Source organism: Danio aesculapii, chromosome 21 (genome assembly GCF_903798145.1).
Source record: "Danio aesculapii chromosome 21, fDanAes4.1, whole genome shotgun sequence".
Lineage (NCBI taxonomy): Eukaryota > Metazoa > Chordata > Actinopteri > Cypriniformes > Danionidae > Danio > Danio aesculapii.
In genome coordinates this window covers 19,289,731-19,317,247 of record NC_079455.1, presented here as the reverse complement: position 1 = coordinate 19,317,247, position 27,517 = coordinate 19,289,731, and the positions used below count along the sequence as shown (strand labels likewise).

Below are 27,517 nucleotides of genomic sequence, written 5' to 3'. Positions count from 1 at the left end.
CAACAGTAAATAAATCTAATATAAAAACAAATAGCACCTCAACTTAAAAAACCCAGCATACTCGCGATTTCCGCTTCAAGCTGCTTCCGTGTTGTACTTTGCCGGCATTTAACCAATAGCATCTCTGCGACAAAGTGATGTCATGCCGCACACGTTGCTGTTTCTGTGTGAAGTCGAGAAAGAGGTCTAACTCTGTGCCACCGCATAACTATAGATGTGTTCAAAAACAATGAGAATACATATATATATTCGAGTCCTGATCAGGAGGTAACGTCCGATTCCGATAGAGTCTGAAACCGCGTGATCGGGCCAGATTTCTGATCACGTGATCAGATCTGGACATCCCTACTTCAAACACGGCCATTTTTATTTGTAATTATGCATTCGCACAATACGCTGTAGTATTACTTTGCCCACAAGATGGCAACAATGCCTCCAATAGTGTTGACTTAGAAAAAAAGTGCAAAAACTAGATGTATGAATACTCAAGTAAGCTCTTTTCTGTGATTGTTTTGGACTTCCAATTCATTTGCCTATGAAGAAATTACTATAGAAATAACATATGGCAGTAAACGGTCAACCTATAAAAAAATACCAGTTTGCTACATCAATAAGTATAATAAACTGTTTTTATGGCTCGTTGGAAGTGAATAATACCGGAAGTCTTATCAATAAGTTTCCAAAGACTGTGCTCACTCTTACATGAAAGAATAAGGTCAATACTAATGAATATTCAGAAGTTGTTATAATGTGTATGTGTGTAATGGCAGCGTGTGCAAGCAAATCAAATGGAGTATAAATTAAATAGCTCTTCATATGTCTATAAATAAAGTAGAAAAAATACTTTCAAAGCATACTCCATTTAAAAAAATGTTGCACTCCTTTAAATTTTAGAGCAGAGGCTGTTAAAGGCTGGAGTACGCTTCATTTCCACGTTCCGCTCTGTGTAGCACAAAAAGGAGTGCACAAGCCCATTAAAGTGTCCTCTACTTCAAAGTAGACAACTGCTATATGAGCTGGCACAACAAACATATTGGCGACTGGACTTCAACATAAGCAATACACAATGCTGCTTCTTTCATAGTCAGTAAGTGGGAAACACTCTTGATAATGAAGCATTATTAATATTCTAGCAAAAACTAAGAAACATGAATTGGTTAGCTTTATTTGTTTTTTTACTTGCAGATTTATTATCGATGATCATGAAATACAAATGTAGAGTTTGGTGTTTCACCTTTAAACTCAGCTGTAAATGATTTCAGAGTTCACAGACAGGTCAAGGCTGAATTGCATGTACAAAAAGTGTATCAAGCATTAATCCAAGTAAACATTAATACTGGCGATATATACGTCTACTATGTAGGTTACATATGTGCTATTTAAATAAGTCTATATCTAATGATTGTGTTGATATCATATATACTGAAACACTTTAAAAGTGCTGCTGACCACCTCTTGGACGTGACTGGGAATCTCTGCCCTTAAGAAGTTGTAATCCAGTTGAGCAATTAACCTTTCAATTGTCAAGGCTTGCTGAACAAGGTCACCTTTTGAGGCCTGCTCCGACAGTCTTTGCTCTGCAGTTGCATGCATATGCATACTGTAGTTGAAGTTCAAAGGCTGGCACACATGACTTATCTCAGATTTCTCTGCGGAGAATCAGATTTACACAGTAAACTTTAGATTAGAAATCAGTTGATCACTGCTACTATGCTTTAGTTATACACACAACACCAACTGACAACTATAGGAATAGTCAGCATTGTGAAGTTGCGTACTTAACTAATGTACTTCAACACAATCAATCAGTAACCTCAAAAAAAAAACTTTAATGTTTCAGACAAAATGCAGCATTGAAGACTTGGATTTATTTTTTAAAAACCTTAACGTTGAGTTTCTACAGAATAATTATAAATGCAGTTTTATTTTTAACACCATATGATTTATAGCATGTGGCCAACAAAGAAATAAGAGTCACTGAAAGATAAAATTTATTAGCAACTCGCGAATATATTCCGGGACTACAATGTGTGCCTGCTATCTCTAAATATAATGTAAAATAAAATGAAAGTGAAAGAACAGATTTGAACAGGTTTTGGGTTTTAGATGTTCTGTAAGAACTTACAAATGAGTTTGTTTCCACTGAGTTGTAGATAGCTGCATTAAAATAGCTGTGATAGTTAATTATTAACATTCTATACATGAACTAGATATATAAAATGATGTGTATTGCACTTTATTCAGTAATACTTCACAGTAAGGTTTCATTTGTTAACAGTAACTCATGCATTGCTTAACATATACTCAAATACTTCTTAAGGAATTAATCATTTTAGATAATTTTCATTTCAGAATTTACTTGCACACTATAAAAATCAAACATATCTGCAATACTATTTAATAGACCTGAGATATTTTATTTTTTTGAAATAACATCAACAAAGATGAATAAACACTGTAATAAAGGTGTCACTAAGTTAATGTCAATACCTGATATTAAGACACTTTATTGTAATGTTTACTTCTTTAAAATCATTCAAAAATAAATGTAAATGTAATTTTTTTTATTTTGAATAACTAATCTTTCTATGGTTCATCTTAACTTTTGTACTTATTTGAGTTATTTTAAAATGTGCATTGTAGAAATGTTTAATATATATATATTCATTTTAAAAGAAATAATTTAATAAAATCTTTGTTTTTACTGTTTAAATTTTCACATTAATTACTATATCTCCATTAATCTTCTTCTAAAGTCAGTAAACAGTCTCTAATCTGCGTAGTCTATTGTTCCTCCCATGTAATTGCTGTCACACACAAATAGAGAGGGAGCACTTTCGGAGTAACTGCACTTGTCCTTCAAAGGCCTCCAATGACTTTGACCTTTGGAATGTGTCGGAGAGAGAGCGGAGGGGGAGGGGAGTGTTGTGTACAGAAATCATATGAGAGGATCTGAGTGTCCGAACGCATGTGGAGACTGAGTGAATGACAGTGAGCAACACCAGAGAAACGGCTCCTGAGAGAAAGACAAAGAAACGTTTTCTCCCTCAGTCAGCACTTTCAGATGTAGGTGTAGGTGGTGATGTGTAAAACGTGGATACGGTGTAATGGACACACCGATTGTTATTATGGGGAACGAATCAGGTGCTACAAGATGTTTGAGTGACCAGGAGTTTTTTTTTAAATGAGAGGAAGAAATAAAGGAGAGATGAATTTCTATGCAAGACTTAACACTGACTCCAGTGCGACATTAGCTAATGTTGGGTCTGATTAAATTAAAATTAAAATTTTTGTTAGATATCAGCGATGCTTTTATGGCCGGTTTAATTTAGTTTAACTTTCAGGAAGAAGATGTGGTTTGGACTAATGGTGGTTTCATTCTTATTATCATCATCATTTAGCTAAATGCTTCTGCTGATGCAATGCATTTTCTGAGGACTCATTTTGTAATGGATAGTGCTGTCATGTATATTCAGGCTAAAATAAATTTGCTGCTGTGTCACTAATTTTACTCTTTTCTTAGGGTTCCTAATGCTCAGCTTGAACTGACCTGTAGTCTTCTGGCAGCAAAATAAAGTGAGATCTTCAGTTTACACCAGACAAAGACCTTTGGCTTTTCGGCAGAAGGTAAGATTTTTAATGATGTTTTATTTATCTAATTTTTATTTATAGTCTGAGTATAGTTCTCTGTCATACATACACAGAGTGTTAAATGTAAATGTGTGTGTGAATACAACTCTGAGGGAAAAAAAGTAAGACCACCTTAAAATTATTATCAATTCTCTGGATTTGCCATTAATAAGTACACTACCACTCAAAAGTTAGGGTCAGTTTTTTTTTTTTAAAGAAAAGTATTTTGTTCAAGGCAGAAAAATGTAACATAAATTGTTAAATATTTAGTAAATTTAAAAAAAAACTGCTTTCTTATTGTATGTTGTTTCAAATGAAATTATTACTCCTGTCATTATTGCTCTTATTACTATTACAATTATTAATAATAATAATAATAATAATAGTAATCATTAATATTAGAGTGAGTTCTGAATGAATGCATTAATTTTCAGCTTAGCTGAAAAAAAGCTTAAAATTAATTCATTTATTCACTGAAATAAATTATTACATTAAATTATAAAGTACTTTTGAACAGTTATTTTATCATACAATAACATTTCACAATTTTTACTGTATTTGTGATTAAATAAATGCAGCCTTGGTGAACAGGATAAGCTTATTTTAAAACATTTAATAGTCATACTGACCTCAAACTTTTGACCGGTAGTGTACATGTTTTGAGAAAATGCCGTTTGTGTTTTGTGTGAGAAAATACTGATAATTAATCTTCAGAATTTCAAGAATAATAACATCTAGAGATTTGCAGGAAAAAAAAACTAAAAGTGATTTTAGGTCGATGTAAAATTGTCCATGTTTTAGAAACTTGCTGTAATACTTGTAAAATGCATCATTATTTTTACGTAAAACTTACTAACATAACTGCCTTGAGCAGCTAAAAAAAAACACTTGGTGCTTCACTCTTTCAGTCACCATTATAATACATTATCATTAAGTATGTTTTTATAAGTAATCATTGCGTGATTGTTTGAATATATATATAGTAAAAGCGCCAGTGATCGACTCTCCTCCTCCTGAGGGCAGTCAGTGACTCATGATGACACGTTTGTCAGGGGGAAAGTGAAGTTCAAAGATGTGCACTGCTAACTAAAGCACGCGTCTTCAGGCATATTTATGGGGCCACACACCGATTTCTTTGTTTTGAAAAGCCGGTGAGTCAATGAAAAGCTAATTCTGAGTGCATGCTCTTCAGTTGAGACGTTTGGAGGAGGCGGGACGGATCTTGAATGAGTAAAGGTAAGTTAGCGAAAGCTAAGCTAGTGCCCAGTTGTTCATAAAAGAGCTTGAGCACTCATTTAAACACTGAACAGCATGGAAACAGAGAGGGAGATAAAAATACAAACTCACAGCTTCAGTCCGGTTGATTAGTTTAAGCTTTACAGACGTATGATATGTATTGACTCGGTTGGTAAATTTGTACAATAGCACAATGAATGCTGCTGTTTATATTTACAACTGGCTGACATGACCGAGTCAATTTAGTGAACCGGACTGACTCGGTTTCCGAGAGGTTCTGGGGTGAACGGTTCCGACTCATTGAACTAGGAACTGTCCGATTCGAAATACGTTAAGCATAGAAGGCTAATGTGGTATGAAAACGTTTGAAAATAGCTGAACTGCTTTATACAAGAGAAATAGAAATATAACAGCTGATACGTACAGGAAGTATCTGAACACATAAAGTACATCTACTTTAAATTTCTCGTATGTAAACATCGCAACAAACATACTAACGTGCAGAAACGCAGACATGTAAACATGCTAGTGTCGTTTAATCTAAATACAAGTTGACCAGTTGACTTGGTTTTCGTGTAACAAGGTGAATTGGGGCATATGAATTACAGTATGCTCCTCTATCAATCAAATTTAATAAAGCGCAATATGTACCTCCAAGCGGTTGGAGCGTGGAACGTCATACCGGGTTAACACATGAAGCATGTGATTACGCGATGACGCAATATAGTTTTGAACCGGTTCATTTAAACGAACTGTTCAAAAGAACCGACTCAAAATGTATCGGAGTCGGAATTCCCATCATATTTCAAAGCAGCTTGCTGTTTAATGTACTTCTATGCAATGAGGCGAATCGGAAGTCGCACATTCGTAAGGGTAAAGCAAAGCTCTGTCGGAGACGCGCACGTATGTTAGATGACGGTCGTTTGCACCACATGATCAGTTTGCGCCTTTTTCTTCATAGTCTGAGATTTACAGGTTTCTTTGAACAGGAGCGCTTCTCCATCATCCGACTCCTTCAGTTTGATGAGGGATAAAGAGATTTCAGCTTGTCCTCGCTATAAGCGATTGAATCATTTACCTTCCGTGAACCGGCGGCGCGTGTCCTCGCTGTAGCCACGTGGTCAATTAGCTTTACTAGAAGTGCTTAATGTATTGCAAAGCACAGTCATAATAACAGGTCAGAATTAGAAACAAGTTGACTGTAAACTCCACAGATTTACTCTGGATTTTTTTGCTAACCATATTTAACTGTATCAAATATTTCCCGTTGGTATGGGGAGTGTAGGTTGAATTCAAAGTTCGGCTGTTATGCAAGTGTAACAGAATGAACGTGTTTGGCAGAAAGTACAGTGGACTTGGAGGCATTGGGGCACAGTTACAATCTGCACACTCGCCAAAATTGCAACACATCTCACAAGCAGGTGAAAGGGGATTGTGTGTGTGTGTGTGTGTGTGTGCGTGTGTGTGTGTGTGCGTGTGTGTGTGTGTGTGTGTGTGTGTGTGTGTGTGTGTGTGTGTGTGTGTGAGAGAGAGAGAGAGAGATGTTCACTGAGGACAAATGAAGGTGGAAGTTTAGCTTTTGACTCTCTGAAAGGCAGTCAGGACAACATGATATATATGAGTCACTTAATGTGCATTAGTCCAGCTTTTTCAATCTTGAAGACGCCATAAAATATGATCTCGATGTGCGAGAGACCCTCCTCACAAATTTAAAAGGCATCTGTGTAGTTTTTTGGATATAAAACCAGAATACTTTAATAATTGTTTAGTATTATTAATTGTAAATTTTAAAACATTATTGGGAGAATACAGATTTTTTTTATTGTTTTTTTTATTTAAAACTTTTTCTGAACTCAGTTTAAGTTTAAAAAATCACACCTGTTTTCTTTAAATTACAGTATAACAACAGTTTATTCAACAGTTGTTGTTTTTTTTATATAAACCTTAAGAAAATGTTTTATATTTGTCTTTACAGTTTTATAGATCAATGAAGTTTATGCACAGTTGGTGTTTTTCAGCAAATGATAAACTTCTGCTGAAAACTTTGACTATTTTCAATTTTATAAGGTTTCCTTTACTCAGGGTATCCACAGGGTCTACATGTCTTATATTTCAAAAACAAAATTTTAGACCATAAAGTCTTAAATTAACTGAAATATTGTCTTGTAGGACTAATATCATTTTAAACGGGTCTTAATTTTTCTTTATGTAAAGCTACCCGATCAATCCAACACATTCAATCACCAACAAATAAATCTGAATAAAATAAACTGAATAAACGGTCTGTTGTGCATGCATTTAATTTTTAAAGAGTTTTTTTATGTTGTTATTTATGTTTAATAGTTATGTTGCAAAAAATATATGTATATAACTAGGGTCTGCTTGTTTTGACACACTTACAATATGTGGCTAAGAAAATGACTAATTATAATTACAGGCAAATCATATAAGGGCAAGTACATTCTTTTTCCTTATGGACCATTAAAAAATCTTTAGGGTTTAGCCCTGTAAATCTGAAATTTCATTCTTCATGGCCTTAAAAAGGTCTTAATTTTGACTTTGTGAAACCAACAGAAACCCTGTTTACAGCATCAATGTTGTAATGTAATTAAAATATAACCAGTTAAATAGACTTTAAGCATTCATTTAGTTGTTGAAATTTAAAACGATATGTAAGACTGTGTAGCCGGTAGGATCAGCAGGTGAGTGCAGAAACTGCATTGAAAATACTAGGGTAAAATAAACTCGCATTTTAAAGACATGGTGGGGGAAAATGGCATTTAATGCAGTGCTTCTTGTTCGGTCTAAGACCCAATTTATATTGTATATCTATCAGGCAGTGAAGATCACTGATTTTTAAAGAAATCAGACCTCAAACATGGCAGTTTTATAATAGAAAGACAGTTCACTGGAAGTGCTGAGGCTGGCTGAAATTAAAAGTCTGTGTGCATATACACAATTGTGTTATTCCATAAGAAAATTAGTAGTAGTAGAATTTTAGTAATATATTCAGGGTGTCTGTGGGGTCTTAAAATGTCCTAAATCTCAAAAGCTACATTTTAAGCCTTAAAAAGTCTTAAACCTACTGAAATGCTGTGTTGTAGGTCTTAAATGTTTTTAGCAGGTCTTAATTTGCCTTTGTTCATGTATAGCTAACCAATCTGGCCATTAACACCCATACAATACCCAACAATCCATCTCAACATTTTATTTAAAAATAGCATTCAATTATTTTCCTTACAGTAACATTTTTAAAAGTTATCCATTTATTTACGGCTGAGGATACTGACCTGACCTATATATTTTATTACTAAATTAGTATTATTATTATTATTGTAGACAGAAGTCATTGACAGTTGTTTTGTTCTATTTGGGTTATAGGGTTTGTTAAAGGATACATTTAAAAAAAAAAATCTAATAAAATTATTATTATATTATTAAATGTATTTAAAAATTAAATAATTTTTTGATAGGGCAAGTGAAAATCTTTTCTATATGGGATAAGCGAGAAAAAAAAGTCCTTGTATAAGTCTAAAATTGTATTCATAATAGTATTAAAATGTCTTAAATGCAACTTGGTGAAATCTGTGGAAACCCTGATATTTTACTTAACAGTAATAATATATTTCTGTCAGAATTTCAAGTTAAAGCAAACTCCTATTTCGATGTGTTGTAATAAGGGTGCTTTAACTTATTTGTGAGTTAAAAAGATGCAGATATCAATGACTATATTCCCTACTTGGCAGGCGTTCTGTAACTTGGGTAACACTGCATGTGCTAATGTGATAGATGCTGTCTCCTTCTCGCTAAATGCTTAAAATGACAAGATCAGCAAATTGAAGAAATGGCATCATCATAGGTCAGTTTATCCCTCAGGGGGGTTTATAAACTCTGGGTACCATGGAGCAGTCCAGAGTCTGTAGGGCATCTCTTGTGGAGGTATAATTAGAGGATTGGTTCTCTCTCCTGGATTAATGACCCTAATCTGTTGTGGGCGGAGGCCATGGCACTGGGATTATGGACAGATTTGTGCCGAACTGCATATGTGTGTTCACTAGGAAAAGCATCACAATTCATTCTCATCTGTTTGATATTCTATCTCTATTGCTTGCAGATCATGCTAACTGCTACAGGGTATTCTCAACCGTTTGTCAACAGAAGTTAGCCAAATCTGCTACAGATCAGACTTCCCCATTTTGGTATTAAACTCAATGTATTAGTGTTGAAGCTTTTGTACTTTTTTGGGAAAGGGAAAATACTGTGCTCTTTGCATAACTGCTTCTACACTGTCAACAAACCAAAATAGAGAAACAATTTAAGATAAAATGTAAATGTATTGCTTGCATTAACTGCTGTGTGAGCGCAGGTGAGCAAGTTGAGCACAGTATTTTAAAATGTTCTCTCTTTCTGGTACCGCTGGAAGGTTTGATTAATTGTAGTGAATTGGTTTGTTCAGAGGTTTCAGTGGAGAAAACACTACTTGAGAGTGAGGATATATAGGTTCATGCTCCTCTCTGCGAATGAATGCTGTCTGCTTGCTCAGCACGCACCTGTGTTGTAAGCAGCAGAAAGGAGCAGAAATGATTACTGAAAAATAAACAGTAGTTCCTTTGTTTTTGCCTTTTGTCTTGTTGTTGTTTCTTTTAAAATTGTACTTTTAAAGGAGTCTGATGTTGCATGTGTATAGTGAGGCCTAATGCAAATATTCATACAGCTATTGTTTTTTTTTTTTTTTTGTCCCATCTGTTTACATTCACTGAAGCCAAATCAAAGAAAACATGAACCATGTGGCATCAGTTATAGTCTGTCATGTCCAATTTATAACTTCAGCGTCGCATGAACGCCCCTAGCCCACCCTGTAGACTATTCGCATATCTGAAGCCATCATGAGCATTTATACTTCTGTGTTCTCCCTGCGTTGCTCTGCAATAACAATCCTAAAACACTCGTTCACGGCATTCGGTAGTTTATTCCAGAAATGCGTGCGATGTTACTGTAACAGTATTTAAACTCAAAATCACTACCAAGAAGGAGGAGGGGACTGTTCATCAATTTTAATCATAGAATATCCACAAAACAAAGTTATCAATCCAGAGTTGCCTGTTTTATTGGTGTTTGGCAAACCCATTAAAATATGCTCTGGTGTTTACTGGACAAGACTTGCATGACAGCTAACATTAAATAAAAGCAGGCTTGGGAGGGCCAATATTGATAAAAAAAAATGTAATCCGCTATCATAGCTGACGTATATAATAATAAATATTACATTTTGAATATAGAAATATAACATTCATTCATTCACTTTCCTTGGGCTTAGTCCCTTGTTTATCAGGGGTCACCACAGAGGAAGGAACCACCAACTATTCCTCAATATGTTTTACACTCATTCACGCACACACTCTTACACTTAGCCAGTTTAGTTCATCCAGTTCACTTATTGCACATGTCTTTAAACTGTAGGGGAAACTGGAGCACACGAAGGATACCTGAACATGGGGAGGACATGCGAACATGCACACCGAGATGCCAACTAGTCCAGCTGGCCCTCTAACCAGCAACCTTTTTGCTGTGAGGCAAAAGTTCTAACCACTGAGCCACCGTGCCACCCATATAAAAATAACATGATGGATAAAAAATAAAACTAAACACTAGTAGGTGCAGATAAGTCACCTAGTCATCTTAATGAGTCATTGAATTATTTACTTAATTTGTTTTAGCTGATTCATTCAGGAAAGAGATTACTTATCACTGAAATGATGACTCACTCTATTATTAAAAATGTGGAATAATCTAGAAATTAAACACCACTTCACCTGCATTTATATTGATGCAGATCAGGTGGTTGGATATATAATATATGTATCCTTTTTTTAAAGCCATATTTGAAACATTGGAGACACCCAGTCTTGACCTTCAAGGTAATGCGGATGAAGTTAAAACCTGAAATGTTTGTCTCACAATTTTTTCTGCAGGTATCATGTCTTCCAGAGAGCGACGCTCTGACCTGTACATAAAGGCTGAGCCCAGCAGTCCTGAGGGAGGAGGAGGTGGCGGAGGGAGGACCAGCCCAGGAGGAGCATCTTCAGACTCCTCTCAGAGTGGAGGAGGGGGATCCAGAGGAGAAGGCGCTGGCCGCTACTCCCCGCCCCTCTACACACCTGCCCTGCGCTGCCATTTTAAGGAGGAGGGTGCAGATGGAGCCGAAGAGGGCTCAACCGGTAGTGGAGGAGGGCGTTGCAAGTATGCATTAAGCACACTTCCCAAAAGGCTGTGCCTGGTGTGTGGAGATGTGGCATCTGGCTACCACTATGGAGTGGCGTCATGTGAAGCCTGTAAGGCTTTCTTCAAAAGAACCATACAGGGTGAGCACCGCATATTCATTCAATCATTAATTCATTTTCTTTTTGGCTTGGTCCCTTTAATAACCAGGGGTCGCTACAGGGGAATGAACCGCTAACTTATCCAGCATATGTTTTACGCAGTGGATGCCCTTCCAGCCACAACCCAACACTTGGGAAACACCCATACACTCTCATTCACGCACATACACTATGGCCAATTTATCTTAATACCGCATATTTGTTGTTACTAATAACTAGGACCAGACAGAATCTGCGGACATTTTGTGATATTTCAGCTGAGAATTTTTTTTTAAATTTGCAGATTTATGCGGAATTGATTTTGCGAGTATAATAACTAAAAACTTAATATATGAAATAAAAAATAATACCTTTTAACTTTTTATTTGATGTTTACTATGCAAATCCAATTAAATCCACTTTATTTGGTAAACAAAGCAAGTCTCTCATATAATATCTCTACTAAAAGACAGAAAATATTACTTTACAAACTGTATTGTAAAAAATTCATATGAACATTTTCATAATAATCAATATTATTACTGAAATAAAAAAACAACTGAATAACTATAAACGTACACACATTTACACAAGAAATAAACAGAATTAATGATGGGCTAAAAATCTGCGGAATTCTGCGCGCACAGATTCCGTGTGGGCCTACTAATAACTTGAAATAAGTCGAAGCCATTAAAACGAAAGCCTCTCAGCATAACAAATCATATTTATTAAGAATTGAATGGGTTTGAGTTTTGATTAAAACCTTGAATTAAGTGCCTTGAGTTAGTACTAAAGGCCGTGACATACCAATTAGTCGGGCAGCCATCAGAGAGCATCTGTAAATCTAGTTTTAGCACATTCTAGTTTTGTAGACGCCTGTAGTCTTTTTAGGGTGTGTTGACACTTGACAAGTAGCGTGGTCTATTAAAGTCACACTAGAAAGTGTTTTTAAGTTCACACTTGAATAAGTGTTGCACACCAAAAACATAGAAAGACTTTTGAAAACTTGATTCTCAGTCTACTGTTCACACTGCGTCTGAAAGTGAAGTTCTTTTAACTTGACATGGTGTCTAAATATGCATCATTCATGTGTGCAGTGCTTTAAAATACATGAGACGCAAGCGTAACGGTCATGCATGTCCAACAAGCACATCTTTACATTGAAAAACAATAGAAAGGTAGTGCATTGGAATGAAAAGCTTTGGTTTGGGAAGTTTTTTTTAACCTTAGTATCATATCACAAGTAGTTAAATTAATTGTTTTTAAACTAAAAAAAGGCTATATTAGTTAAACAAATTATTTAGTTTTTTTTTTAATTATTGGTAGCAGTTCATTCCGCTGTGGTGACCCCAAATTAATAAAGGGACTAAGCTGGAAAGAAAATGAATGTATGAATGAATTATTGGTATTTTCTGTTTACTGATATATGAAATATTTCTGTAGCACTAATTAGATGTGATTGTGGCAGGTTTTGGGCATCTTATTCAGCATCAATGTTACTTATAATGTATATTTATTACAGTTATTTATTTATAATTCATAATTATATGAGGTAACCCTAATCCTAATCTAGTAGTAAGTATCCATTGGTAATATTATTATTATTCTGTAATTAAATGGACAATAATACTGTAACAGGAACATAGTAAAATAATTATATTTGTTATATTTAATAATATTTTAATGCTAAGCATAAGGCTCTTGCATAATGGTGTCTCTTCATCCAACAGGCAATATTGAGTACAGCTGTCCTGCCTCTAATGAATGTGAGATCACCAAGCGCCGCAGGAAGGCCTGTCAGGCGTGTCGCTTCACCAAGTGCCTCAAAGTAGGCATGCTCAAAGAAGGTGAGGTGGCAGCTGGCCAACACAACCAATCCTCTCTCTAACATTCCACAAGTACCTCACGGTGTATGGTGTGATCTGCAAGCACTGCCAATGCCATAATCCTCTTTCTGCATTTGGCGTGTGTAGGAGTTCGCTTGGACCGAGTAAGAGGTGGACGACAGAAGTACAAGAGACGCCCCGAGGTGGAGAATGCCACCTACCAGAGTGCACCAATACCTTTAAGGAAAGAGGGAGAGAAGGGTATATATTTTATTACAGAAATAAATGAATCATTTTATGGTCTGAATTTGGTGCTACATTTGCTGCTAATTCAGCTTAGTAATGTTTAGTTTGTTTGTCTCAGGTTCATCCAGCATTATTGTGTCTCATCTGCTGGTGGCAGAGCCAGAAAAACTGTTTGCTATGCCAGACCCCCTGCAGCCTGATACAGCCCAGCGCACGCTCACCACTCTCTGTGACCTGGCCGACAGGGAACTAGTTGTCATCATCGGCTGGGCCAAGCACATTCCTGGTAAGTGAGAGCAATAAGAGGAACAGCAAGGCGGTTGGCAAGGAGACCCTCTCAAGTAAGCTATTCTGGTGTAAAGCGACTGGTTACTCACTCTCATGTTGCTTCAGTTAACCTAAAGCAAATTTACCACAAAGTTATGCCCGCTTTAGCTTTTGAACGTATGATTCACTGTCTGATTCATGCTGCACTTAAACCGGAAACCACTTCCACAATGTGGCTTTTATTTGTGTGTGTTACTAGGGGGACTACGTAGGGTTTTATTTCACTGAAGTTGGAAAATAATTTTGCAGAGGGTGAAAATAAGCATTGGATTTTGAATATAGAGCTGCCAAAGTTTGTCAGCATCAAATGTTGTTTAAAACAACTTTTAAGTACTGTAATTTAAACCTGACTGCAAAGGTGCTAATATATTTCTAGTGAAACTTCAGAACAAATTGCTGTGATATAGTTTTGAAGAAAATCAAGCCCAAATGAAGTACATGTCAGGAGTTAAAAATGATGACAGAATTCACATTTAGAAGATATTCATGCATTCATTCATTTTCTTTTTGGCTTAGTCTCTATTCATGAGGGCTCACCACAGCGGAATGAACCACCAACTTATCCAGTATATGTTTTATGCAGCAGATGCCATTCCAGATGCAACCCATCACTGGGAAACACGTATAATCTCTCATTCACACATATACACCATGGACAATTTAGCTTATTCATTTCACCTATAGCGTATGTCTTTGGACTTGTGGGGGAAACAGGAGCACCCAGAGGAGACCTATGCAAACATGGGGAGAACATACAAACTCCACACAGAAATGCCAACTGACCCAGCTGGGACTCGAACCACCTTCTTGCTGTGAGGCGACATCGCTACCAACTGCGCCACCACGCCGCCCCATTTAGAAGATATAATCATTCAAATCTTTCAGTTTCTCGCTTACGCAAAAAAGTACTGTAGGAGATGGCTGAAATCATTTTGCATGCAAGCAAACACTTGTAAATAAAAGAAAAATAATAAATCATATCCAACAGAGTGTTAATTTGAACTCCTCCATGTTTATTAGTTGTATAAAATGTGAGGAGGAATCTCAAAAACTGAGATGCTGAATTGCAGTGCGCATGCTAAATTCTGTTAAGTTTGTTAAACACGATTACAATATTGCATATAGTGAGTGCACCAATTATGAGATAAAATATACAAACACTAGCTATGTTTCCATCCAAAAATGCGAATTAACTTTATGCGCAAAATTGGAATATCACATAAAAACATGCGAATAAAGCAGCGTTTCCATCCAACAAGTTAAAGAGAACAAAATCGAGAACTTCCTGATTAACTGCCGCCAAATATCAACAATAAAAACGGAATTTGCTGCAGTAGGAAAAGCTGCGTGAATCTTTTCTTTATTTATTAAATCCCTCAGAAGGCAATGCTGACACGTGGTGGCGTTTGGAGTGAGACGCAGAACACAGACAATCTTGACGGTTCTGGAGGCAATTAATACTATAATAACACTAATTCTGAAATGGTTAAGGTGTTTTCGAATGACCAAAACAACATTTCAGATGGTTTACAGTGTGTTCAGCCTGCTGGTTTGTCCATTCACACACGTTTTCACCATCACATGATCTCTTACAACAAAATCACATGACTTTTTAATTCGCATACTGGAATTTGTTCAGTAAAAGTGTTTCCATCGTAGTTTATGCTCATCTTTTCTTATCGAATAAAAAGTTTATCCTACTCAGTTATGCACTTATGTTTTATGCGCATTTTCAAAATGTATGTGCATTTCCATCAACCGTTTTTTTTCTATGTGCATATCCAAAATGCGCATAAAAATAGGTGGACGGAAACGTAGCTAGTGAAAATTACCTTTCCCATCTTTTCTGGAATAAAGTCTGGTTTCCTGTTAATGTCACATAAACCTCTGCAGCACACACACTACAGCTTGACATCATGCAACAGATAATATGTGTGATTCAGAGTAGACAAAAAATTTCAGACTCCTTTGAATAACACAATGGCGTTTTTTATAGTGGAAAAGCTGCTAGATGTGGCTTTTATAAATGTGTTATAAATAAATTTGTTATAAATGAAAGCCCACTGGCGATTTATATATTTTTTTATTTAGATTTTTTTTTAAAGGGAAAGGTACTATTGTACTCGTTATGTCCTGCTTTGATTGCACAAAGTTGCTTGATAAAAATCACTTCAATTGGGCCTTTAAGTAGCACTGGATTTTCTGCGATCTAATATTGTGGATTTATATATTTCAGAAAAAGCCACCCCTTAATGTATAGGTCTCAAACTTGATTCCTGGAGGGCCGCAGCTCTGCACGGTTTTGCTCCAACGCTAATCAAACACAGCTAATCCAACTAATCAAGGTGTTCATAACTACTAGAGACTGTTAAGCAGCTGTGAGTTGGAAGTGGTTGAAGCTAAACTATGCAGAGCTGCAGCCCTCCAGCAGTTGAGTTTGAGACCTATACATTAAGGGGTGGCTCTATCTGAAATATATAAAGCCACAGTATTAGCCACAATTGACCATTGCCTTAATGGATGTTAATAAAGCTTATTTTTTGCTTTGTCAGTTAAACAGTGCTGACTGAAGAGGCTCATTGGTGAGAATATTTTGCAACGTCGACCAGAATGAAGTGCCACTTTACTTTTTCAGTGCCACAGTAGTGTAATGTTACTAATTTTACTACTAAAGGTTGCTTGAATGCTGTGCAAAAAGTAACTCTTTCAAAAATACTCTTCCTTCATGGTTACCTCTGTGTTTACTCATGCTCATTGTTAATATGAAGAGTTACACTGACACAAATGGTAAAAGTGTTATTTGTTGGCCAAATGCCACTCAGATGCTAAATGTTGGAAGGAAAGAGAGCAGATCAAATGCTAATATATCGATAACAGGCTAACATTTCAGAAGGCTATGAAAAGGCCATCTAGAAAACAGTTAGTAGCTTGTTAATCAATGCTGGTTCTCACATTTCTGCAGTGCTGTAAAGTGCTGATCAATCACAACTCGCTGCTGAAAACAGGTGCCTAAAGAAAGATTATAATTGAAGGCAACTGGAGCAGGTGAGTCACAGCTACAGTCAGAATGTGGAAGACTTTCCTCTTAATTGGTATCCTAGCTCAGTCTTGGATGGAGCGATCGCGAATGGTTTTGTCAGTCTCTGGCTATTTTCAAGACCTCCTATTTTAGAGCACTTTTTCTGAGTCTGCATCGCATCTTGGTACTCATCAACAACTCTTATGCTGCACTCTCCACACACCTCTCACTGCACGCATTCACTGGATCTGAATTAAGTGGGCATTTTCAGGCTCTATCGGAGAAGAGCTGTTGTAGCGTTGACGTTCCTGACAGCCTAAAAAAGTTGAGAAACTTCATGCAGATCAGTTGTGAAAATGCCAGTCATCATAAAGTGGAATCTAACAAGTATTTCAACATCTACACATTGCTGGAATTCAAGAATGCTACATACAACTGTATTGAAATCCCATTGTTTACACTAGGGCTAGGAATTGGAACCAGTTTGGCTATTTGATTTAGATTCCTAATGATATCAAAGTCCCTTAAGGCAAGTCTTTTACCCATCGGCCATCTTTGAAATGCCTCTCTGGCAGTATGCTCGAGATTCTGTCTGAATGTGGAAACATCAAAAACTGTTTGCCAAGCTTACGATTACATCACCAATAACATTAAACAACAACAGTCTCATAAGTTTCATTTCTAATTGTTCAAATCAAACAAAATCTGCATATTTTCTGGTTGCCCAGGCTAATGTGCATGCGCACTCAAAATGAACGAGATCACGACACCAGCCTCATTTATGGTCATTCTACATACTATCATCCTTTGGATAATGCTACATCTGATCGCGCTGTTCTTCTAAAGTAATCCACAATCAAGAGCTACCTCATCCTCCATAGACGGCAATGCTTCCAAGATGGAACTCAAAACATTTCATGTGATTCAAATGTAATCATACAAAACTCCAAGAGAATTTTTGTGTGCCAAAATTTTTTTTTTTAAATGACTGTTTGTCAATGTATTTTGCATTAGTTCAGGGTGTCGCACACCAGATGCGCCAGATGAGAGTTGAAAGTATCGTACACCAGATGCGCATATTGTTTTGTTATTTCAAATGAGACTATTCAGATGGCGCTCTGTAGTGCGGCAGAAATATGACCAGTGTTCTGAGTTGTAGCTGGGCGCTGCGGACAGCCGCTGGTGTACGTACCCTGATAGAAATCTATGTTTAGAATTCTAAAATGCATGGCACTGTGTGGTGCAACGCCGAGCAGAGCATCCAGTGTGTGACTCCCTTAAGGGCAATAAAATGTTTGCATCATGCACTACTGACTCTAATGGCAAAATGTTGTATTGACCTTTGTAAATGAACACCCTAACTCCCGACGAGGAAGAAACAAAGTAGTTTTTACTGGGTTTTTTTTTTTTTGCCACACAAAAGTGTTCTTGGAGCTTTGTGTGAATTTGTGTTTTGAAGAAGAACGAATGATAGAAATACTATATTATTAATGCTAGGCTAGTAGACGGCGATGTCTGGGGATGACTGTAAAGAAACACTATGCATCTGCGCACATCCAGTCTTGTAGTCCACCATCAATGCTTTAGTTGGCAAGTACTCAAGACCAGTGTTGGGCAATAACACGTTACTAGAAATGCTATACTGTAGTGGCATTACTTTTGACAGTAATACTGTAACGCAATACTTTTTAAATATAGTAACTCTGTTATCGTTCCAATATTATGCGTTTGTCCGATATTTGGTAAGTTAATTAATTTTGGCTGCAGTCTAGCCCACATATTCCTGTTTACAGTGGCGACGCATTGTGGGATTGGTGGATGCCAACCAACCACCATAAAGAAGACTGGACAATAGTCAAGCGAAAGCAGAGATCGAATGTGTGCAAGTGTGCACGAGAGAGACAGGGTGCGTGCAAGAGCGGCCAAATGTTATCGCGAGAGAGACCGAATGCACGCGAGAGAGGCTGAGACACTGTTAACGTTACTAATATTAATTACTATTATCAATACTACTATGTTTGTTATTTCAAATAAATAAGCACACATTTATTATCTGTATAACAAAACTGACAGTGTTGTATTGCTCAATAAAATGCTGTGTTTTTTTTTTTTTTATTGTTTTACAAATTTTTTATAGCTGTTATACAACAGCAGATTTTGTACTTAGAATATACACAGATTACTTTTTTTATAAATTTGCTGACATACCACGTTTAATTTGTGGTTAGTTTGAAAATTGCTCATAGATTTCATTTTTGAGCTGCTGTTATGTTTTTGTTTTGTTTAAAATGCATCAATTTTTTTTGTTGTCTGTAATAATATTTTTTGGTGCTGAGTTTCACCAAATTGATTCAGAATAATAATTCAGATAACTTTCGTTTATTTATTTCATAAAGATTTTGTGTTTGTTGTATATTGTGTTTGTTGTATAGTTTTCATACACAAGCTGTGAAAGAACATGTTTAAGGGTTAAATAGTGTTAAAAATGACTTAAATTTGTGTTTAAAAATGACTTTTTATTTAAGTCTGTTTTGTGTTTTAGTTGTGAAAATACAAATTAATTAAAACTGAAGTTCATCAACAGTGTATTGTTCATGCAGCACTTAAGTGACAGTATTAATGGGAGCATAAAAATGTTCTTTGGAAAAGTAACTCAAATGACTTTTAACAGTAATGCATTACTTTTTGGTGCAAGTAATCAATAAAGTAATTGTTACTTTTTGAATAAAGTTACTGGTAACTGTAACTAGTTACTATTTTTCAGTAACTAGCACAACACTGCTCAAGACATACCTGTTTTCACAAAAATAATGGTTTTATAATTTACATAGTATCATTTCCAAAGACATGCACTTTAAAACCAAATTTTCTGACCAACCTTTTGCCTAAATAAAAGATAAACCGTCTGTGTTTTTTTGCATTTTGGTTTTGTTTTCTTCTGCAGCAGTGAGCATGTATGGCCAACCTCTCTCTCTGTGTTCCCCTCACCCAGGCTTCCTCTCCCTGTCACTGGCTGACCAGATGTCCGTGCTGCAGTCGGTGTGGCTGGAAGTGTTGGTGTTGGGGGTTGCCTATCGTTCTCTGGGCTGCGAGGACGAAGTAGTGTTTGCTGAGGACTTTGTTCTGGATGAGGAGATGTCTCGTGTGGCAGGTCTGACCGAACTGAACGCCGCCATCAGTCAGCTGGCACGCCGCTTCCGGGCCCTGCAGCTTGACCGCGAGGAGTTTGTCATGCTCAAGGCCATCGCACTCACCAACTCAGGTGCACTTCCTGTCACCATCTTTCTGTTACTCATTCATTCCACTTCTATTTTTATTCCCTGACCCTGACTGCTTACCTTCTGATCAAAACCCATCTGACCCGACTGAGTCATGCAGTAATTAAGACCAGACACTATTCTGTTTTGTGTCGTGTTGAAAGCATACGTGTCTTGTCATTGTCTGCGCGTGCCAATTCATCCCCCACCCGGAAGAGCCCATGAAACCTTTGATTACTGTAAATAATAAATTCAGCCCCCGTATCTGCTTCACCCACTGAATCTGTATTTGTTATGCAAATACTGGGAGTCGCATGCTTTGAATCTTGAACACACCCAAGAGCTCTTCCTTAGACCTCGCGTATCTGTGTGTACATGGCAAACATTAACCCTCAGCAACACACTAGTCCATGGGTCAGTGGCATTTGGCACACATGCCAAAATTAGCATAAGAATCATGTTATACATATATCAGATTTGTGTTGTTCCGCATGTGTATTTGTAACTAGTCACTGGAGAAATCCTCAGAACTGAATTTGGAGCATGCAGAAATTCTACAGGCATAACAATAAAAATGTCATGCTTCAGGGCAGTGGCTCCCAACCCAGGGGTCGTGACCTGCACTCAAAGGGTCACTAATGATTTACAAGGGGTTGTCGAGCTCAGTCTAGTTTGAGTTATAAGTGGGGATCAAAAAGATACCAGTTTAAAAGCAAACCAAAGAATTCTAAATGTCTTTAATGCATGTAAAAATGCAAATGCCTAAATGTTTTTACTTATAAGCTCTGCAAATAAACTGATGAAAGTAATTTACTAGAAAAAAATTGGAAAAAAGTAGTTGACCAAGAAAATAAAGCGTTCTAGTTATTTCATCAAAAAAATAACTGGTGTATTAAATTACACAAATAAAACATTTCAAATCATAAGGTTACACTTCATCATTATGCAATAGTAATAGGGCTGATTTGGGGATTTCTAAAATATCTAATTGCGATATTTATTTATTTATTTATTTATTTATTATTATTTTTTATATATATTTTTTTTTATTATTATTTTATTTATTTATTTGATTTGCGAATTTTTTTTTTTTTTTGTATTCAAGCATCAGCTCAATAATCTGTATCGTAGCTTCTTACTGCTAAAAGGCAGCGGGTCTTGGTTTAAAAAAAGGGACTGAAAAGATATTAACTTACTTGAAATTAACTATAAATTAACATTTATTCAAATTTATTTTTAAATATTCAGAAATGAACGGCTCATTTTTCTCTAGAGCAAACAGTAAACATAAATAAAATGACCTTACCTTTCTGTAAACAAGTTGAACTCAAATTAGGGAGATAGTGTAGCTTATTATACAAACAAAAATATAATGGTAAAAATACCAAACACTCTGCAAACTAAACAACTGAAACAACATTAAATTGTATTTTGCTGTTGCTTGCTACTAGAATGAGTGAAACTTGCAATACTTTCAGTTTTAGTAAGACACTCATCACTCAATTGTGTTCACTCAATTGGCTAGGAAGACTATCACACACAGACGGCAGTCACACATAATTAAATAATACAAATATATTTCATATCGATATGCGATTCGATTTCGATTGATCGCACAGCACTAATTAATATTTAATTTATCTAAATATTAAAACTTATTTCAGAATCTCTCTTCAGGTTGCTGCATTCTTTTTCTCCTTATAGTTTTATTTTTCTTATCTTTTAAAAAAATAGTTACAATGGTCCCTCGTTATTCGTGGGTGGTGGTTCTAAAAATTACCAGCAATAGGCAAAATCTGGGAAGTAGTCAGCTTTAGTTTTTTTCAATTATTATAGATGTTTTCAGGCTGTAAAACCCCTCACTAAACACTTTATACACTTTTCTCAGACAGGCATTAACATTTTCACACTGTTCTCTCTCGTTTAAACACTCTCAAAGTTCAAACCTTAGAAAAATAAGATCAAAACCATTTGATCTTCATTTATTTTTCCAAAATGGAAATTTATTAGTATCTTCCATTTAGCATGTCCAGCAGTTCAACCTTTTGTGCGACGGTTAGCATCTTCCTTTGCCTTTTGGGTGTTACCACAGGTGCCTTTGACAGTGCAGAATGTTTCGGCGAGATTGTGGGGAGAAAACTTGCAAACATAACGTACAGCACTTCAGAGTCACACTGCTAGCGATTGAAGATTTATGTAAATATGGAACGCGTTCTGTACTGTACAGGAGACAGAGGAGATTGATTGACATTGGTCTACAGCCAATCAGGACGCAGAACACTATGCGCTGTAGGGAAAAAAGCATGTCAATTTACACGAAAAAGAAACTGCGAGGCCATGAAAAGTGAACCACGTTATAGCAAGGGACCAATGTACTCTTTCTATTATGTGCAAATTACAGCGCTCCCAACAGCCGTGAAATTTTAAAAGGTTTATTCCAGACACTGAAAGTCAGGGATTCATATTTCTATATTTGTTTGTCCACACCATGGAATATCTGGGATTTTTGTTTGCTGCTTTAAATTTTAGTTTCCATTTGTCAACATGTAGTTTTTCTATACCATATTATATCACACTGTTTCACACCTAGTGTTATCTTTGGGCTATTTTTCAGCTCCATTTTATTCCTTTCGCGCTCATCGACTGGTGATCACTTCAGTCGAATGCAGTCACCAGACTGTAACTGTTAACTAAGGCTAACATGTAAAAATAATAGAAATTTTCAGAGATTTGGCTTCAAAGACTGGATGTTGAAAAGTAGACTGCAGGAAAGCTAATGTAAAGTTTGTAAAACTGTTGAGCTATCAAATATAGGAGAGTTTGCTGTCATGCAAACAGTAAAGGCTGATTTATACTTCTGTGTCGAGTGATCGGCGTGACTTGACTAGCACGTAGTTGTGCATTTATAGTTCTGCGCGCTGTTTGTGTTGCTCTGCATAGCACTTCCGAAATGCTAGCTGTCAGTGAGGTTTTTGTGTTCCTCTCTGTCATGTTCCTTCGTGGGAGTTTTGTTTTTTCTGAACGCTACCTTAATGCACAAGCAGCTAAAACTCGCTCATTCAGAAGCAGGAACTGATGGACGTACAACAACTTTAATCATAAGATAAACACAAAACAAAAGTTTCCATCTAGAGCTGCTTGACGGATATCGCCACTTATAAACACTCGCTCCAACGGGTTCGTGCGGCTCTCTGTTCCACCCACACTGGTCGCAGCTACCAAGCTGTCCAATCACAGATTTAGAGATGTGTGTGTCCACATCAGCCATGGCGAGGGCTATGTGACCACCCGGAGGCTGCGCCAGAGCATACGCATGCGATTGACGCAGAAGTCTAAATCAGCCTTAAAAGGTCAATTTTCCATTGTTGTTCTCATGGTGGAAACTAAAATCATGCAAAATGATATTCACACTAAAACACTCATATTATATTATTATTTTAATGTATTTTTATTATCTTATTACTATATAAGAAGAACAGCGGCCTGTATTTTGTTTATGAGATGTTATGGAAATTCTGCTTTTTAGTCAAATATTTGGCTTAAAGTGGGAACTACTCCAGGAATGATCATTTTGTTCTCCAAACACTTGGATTGGAAATGTCAGTATTTGTGCAATTGCATCATGTGAATTCTTCACTAGAACCACTCCGTTGATTTATTGTGATTATGAGAGTCTTAACACTCACCCTGTTCTTCCCCTCTCTCAGATTCGGTGTACATCGAGGACATGGAGGCGGTGCAGAAGCTCCGAGACCTGCTTCATCAGGCTCTTCTGGAGCTCGAGGTCCAGCGGCGTCCAGATGACCCTCAGCGCGCAGGACGTCTCCTCCTCACCCTGCCTCTTCTCAGGCAGACAGCCGGTCGAGCCCTCACCACCTTCTACAGCATCAAAACCCGTGGCGGCGTGCCAATGCACAAACTCTTCCTGGAGATGCTGGAGGCCATGATGGACTCACCCTAGACCACACGCACAACACATGGATGAAGGATGAAGAAAACGGGCTCTACGTTTGCCCAAAGTCAATTTTATGTGTGCGCAAGGGCTCCAAAAGCCAAAAGAAAACTATTTTGGGGGTTGAATATGAAGACAACGTTTTGTCTAGCTGTTCGCCGTTACCGGGCTTTCACATCCAATTCTTCTCCATTCAATTTCCAATGAGCACCACGTCAGCGTAGGCTTGGGTCAGTTTTAATATTTATATCAGTGTTAGAGAGGAACGTGTAATTCATTCTGTCACTTCACGGCCATCCAGATAAGTGTTTTAGGAGCTAACCATTACTGTAAACTCCGAGAAATTCACGTGCCAAGGGCGCCTACTGAGACTGCAGCAATATAAACTCTTCTCTGAATTGCACAATTCAGCGACGTTTCCTCCTTTACTGATAGTAGGCCATCAAGCTCTCGAACACTAGTTAGCTTTCTATTTCTCCTTAAATCGGTGCATTAAAAGCACAGATTTAAGTTAATAATGTCTGTGTTAGTTGATAATGTCTTTTCTAATGCACTCGCCATACTACAAGTGCTATCTAACCTTGTCCCGCTAGCTTTTTGTGGAATATGCAAAGACTTACTGGAGGAAATACTGCTAAACAATCTTCAGTTTACTGGTCTACACTGGTACTGCAAATGCATCATATTAACAGAAAGCAATATGAAAGATTTCATAACTCATTTGATGTCAGCCTTTTTTCAAAAAATAAGAGCGGCTGCGATGCCACGTTCTGCTTCGAAATGAAATCTAGTATTGGGTGTAGTCGCATAAAGAAAAAAAACTTTGATTGTAGAAAAATTTCAGGCCGTCCTTTGGATAATAGCAAGTCGTTTTATCGTTTTTGGGATGCAGATTGAGTGAATGGGAGATTTTGGGTACTATAAATGCTGAACTGAACCAACAGTGCGTCTAAATCAGGGTAAACGGGGATTTTTTTACCTCCTGTAGGCCACTACTGTAGTTTGATATTATTATTTTTTTTGCTGTGATATTTTTTGGACGCTGTTGGATTCTTCAGAAGACACTGGCCTGCTTGTGAAAGACTTTTCAGAGGAAAGATCATTTTCCACAATGTAATCATTCATTCATGGACGCAGCCGGACAGCCAATTCGTTCTGTGATATTCAAACTGAAAACCTCTGTGGCGCAGAGCAACATTAAATGCAAATTGGAAAGCCTCACGAGAAGAAGACTATTGGTTTAAGATGTGTTTGCGTGGTCTCCTCATAGTTGTTTGTTTGCAGACTCTTGTCTGGTATTATATGCAATCATACTCCGTTAAGAGTGCAACTCTGCTACCTTTTATTTATTCTAAAGGTGTGAAAACAGGAGGAAGAAAAGCCAGTTGCCATTTTTTTGGCATCTTTACCAATTTAAGTACTAAAAAAAAAAGATAACCACTGTTGTCCAGAGTCAGACCTCGAAGTGAAGCCACATCTTCAGGGTGATTTTTCACTGTTCGCAGCAATGATTGTATGTGCGCTCGCAAAATGGTTCCCACGCCATAGACGAAGGTAGAAAGAATCTTCCAAGATTGATATTTATAATATTTTCAGCTCAATATTAGTATCTGCTGATTTCTAGTCCAAAATACTGAGGGGACACATTGTGAGAATCATGTGAGTTTCTGTTGCATTCTGTGCTTGACTTTAGTGTTTGGTTTTTCATATAGACTATGAAGCTTGGCCTCAGGTTTGGTAATGAAATAAAGCAATTCATTTGGGAGAATGTTATGAAACGTCTGTTTTGTATTTAATTGTTTTTTAGATTTCTCTTTTTGTGATTAAAGTACTAATTTTTAAGACATATGAAAGCCAGTGGACGTTATATTCCTGTGTCTTTTCTTCTGTGACATTTTCATTCAAAATGGTATTTGTAGATTTTAGACACTAACATGTGTCGATCACTGCAAAACATCCTCTCTTTTTTTTTTGTTTTTTTTTTGCTTCCTTGTTTTTTTTAGAAAATACAGCCAGTTTGGCTTTTAAGGGAATTTTGGGATATTTCTGTTTAATTTCGGATTCAATCTCTAAATGTTAATCTAAGATATGATTTTCTAACATTGGAGTATGTTTTTTTTTTTTTTTTTTTTTTTATACACAGAATTTAATGTCTCTCCCAAGTGGTTATTTAGATGTCATGGGTTGTGTACATAACCATGAATGAGTGGGTCCATTCAAAGACAGCTGTAAAATATGTCAATGTTTGTGTCAATAATAACTCTAATATAACGATGATATTACAGTAGTGTTTTCAGAATTGTAAGCATTATATACATATAAATATATAAAAAGCCATTTTGTCTGTCAGACTTAGTACATAACATGGTTGAGAGATAAATTAAATTCATGGCTAGGTGTTTTTGTGTGTCTGTGTATATTTATGTAAATGAGCAATACCAGAATTTACCAAAATGTTTGTTTTCACATTTTTTCTGCATATTGATATACTGTAAAGCAAACCTCAACAGTAACACTAGTGATGACAACAGTCGATAGTAATAATAAGTACAGTTAAGAACAAATCAATATTTGTATTCCAAAATGTTGTATTTAAAAGATTAAAATCTATTTTTTACTCAATTTGCGGATGTTTATTATTATTAATATTATCGTTCTGGTATTTGTGTGGGTTGAAGTCAAATAATTGTAAATGTCTGTGCTTCTTTTTTTGTTTCCTTTTTGTAAAGCTCAGTGGTTCTGCAGTAGTAATAATATTTCAACACTTTGTTCATATTGAATCACTGTGAAGAGAAAGCAAACACTAAAACACCACAGGATAAGATAGAAGTATTTTCAAATATTGTCAGTGTCAATGTGTTTTGTAATAAATTAACTCTCGTCATACTCACTTGTGGTTGGATTTCTATGTCGTTTTGTTCTTATCCTGTCTGTTGTTCTCCTCGCGTGGCTGCAAAATGGAGTGTATGTAGTTATTTTACAGTGAATGAAAGTCAACTTCTGGTCCATTCCACAGTTTATATCATGAAAGCAAAACTAGGAAAAGACAATTCGACGACAATTCCAGTTTAATATGAGGCACAAAGTTTACCGACTTTAATTCCCTCCCCTTGAGCGTTTTCACAAATCAAACCTTTGAGTCGTAGAAGTAGAGTTAACTTCAGCAGTAATTCTCACCAATTTTTCTCTGAGGTAAAAACATTCAGTCAAAAACGTCGTGTCATCTTGCTATGTGTGTTTAATAGTGCCATCATGTGGTTAATTTCACATGAACGCACCTGCTCCGAACAGCGGACAAACAGCGCCATCGTGTGGCCTTTTATTGTACAAAGCTGTAACGTTAGGTTTACTTTTAGCTTGAGAGCTGAGTCGGTTAAATTCGTCATCAAAGAAACCAGTTATACCAGTTACAGAAGATTCGTTTCATGACTTCTTATGCCAGTCATTATGCACATTATATGGCTTTATCTTACTTGCCCTCTTATTTTAGATAAATGTATCTAAAATACCCTCATCAGCAAGTTAATTATGAACAAGTCAGCAAGTTAATTATGAACAACCCTTTATAATAATTTCCTGCATTAATAATTTTAATGCAATAATGTATCTTGTGGTAAGTGTGTGAAACAAGCAGTACACTCATTTCTGTTTTTTAATTGATAGCC

The 27,517-nt window shown here is 36.5% G+C and overlaps 1 protein-coding gene and 1 long non-coding RNA gene across 4 annotated transcripts in view; one reads left to right on the top strand and one right to left on the bottom strand.

Moving 5' to 3' along the window:
* Window positions 1–26,742, top strand: part of esrra (estrogen-related receptor alpha) — a 28,534-nt gene extending 1,792 nt beyond the window's left edge. The window contains exons 2-8 of one of the 2 annotated variants that reach the window (XM_056445725.1): window positions 3,524–3,627; window positions 10,839–11,228; window positions 12,956–13,072; window positions 13,199–13,312; window positions 13,416–13,583; window positions 19,636–19,905; window positions 23,608–26,742. In XM_056445725.1, the coding sequence (XP_056301700.1) occupies window positions 10,844–11,228; window positions 12,956–13,072; window positions 13,199–13,312; window positions 13,416–13,583; window positions 19,636–19,905; window positions 23,608–23,861 (1,308 nt within the window). In that variant the 5' untranslated portion in view covers window positions 3,524–3,627; window positions 10,839–10,843 and the 3' untranslated portion in view covers window positions 23,862–26,742. Of the gene's footprint in view, window positions 1–3,523; window positions 3,628–4,672; window positions 4,867–10,838; window positions 11,229–12,955; window positions 13,073–13,198; window positions 13,313–13,415; window positions 13,584–19,635; window positions 19,906–23,607 lie in introns of those variants that run through there. The other variant, XM_056445724.1, reaches the window with a different exon arrangement.
* On the bottom strand, window positions 1,163–27,082 carry LOC130214180 (uncharacterized). 2 transcript variants are annotated; one of them, XR_008835607.1, is made up of 4 exons: window positions 26,986–27,037; window positions 26,744–26,802; window positions 23,587–23,857; window positions 1,163–1,649 (listed from the first exon to the last, which is right to left on the bottom strand). It is a non-coding gene; the product is annotated as an uncharacterized LOC130214180 (long non-coding RNA). The 2 variants fall into 2 exon arrangements; XR_008835606.1 differs by having other exon boundaries at window positions 1,164–1,649; window positions 27,030–27,082.
* Between the last annotated feature and the right edge of the window lie 435 nt (window positions 27,083–27,517).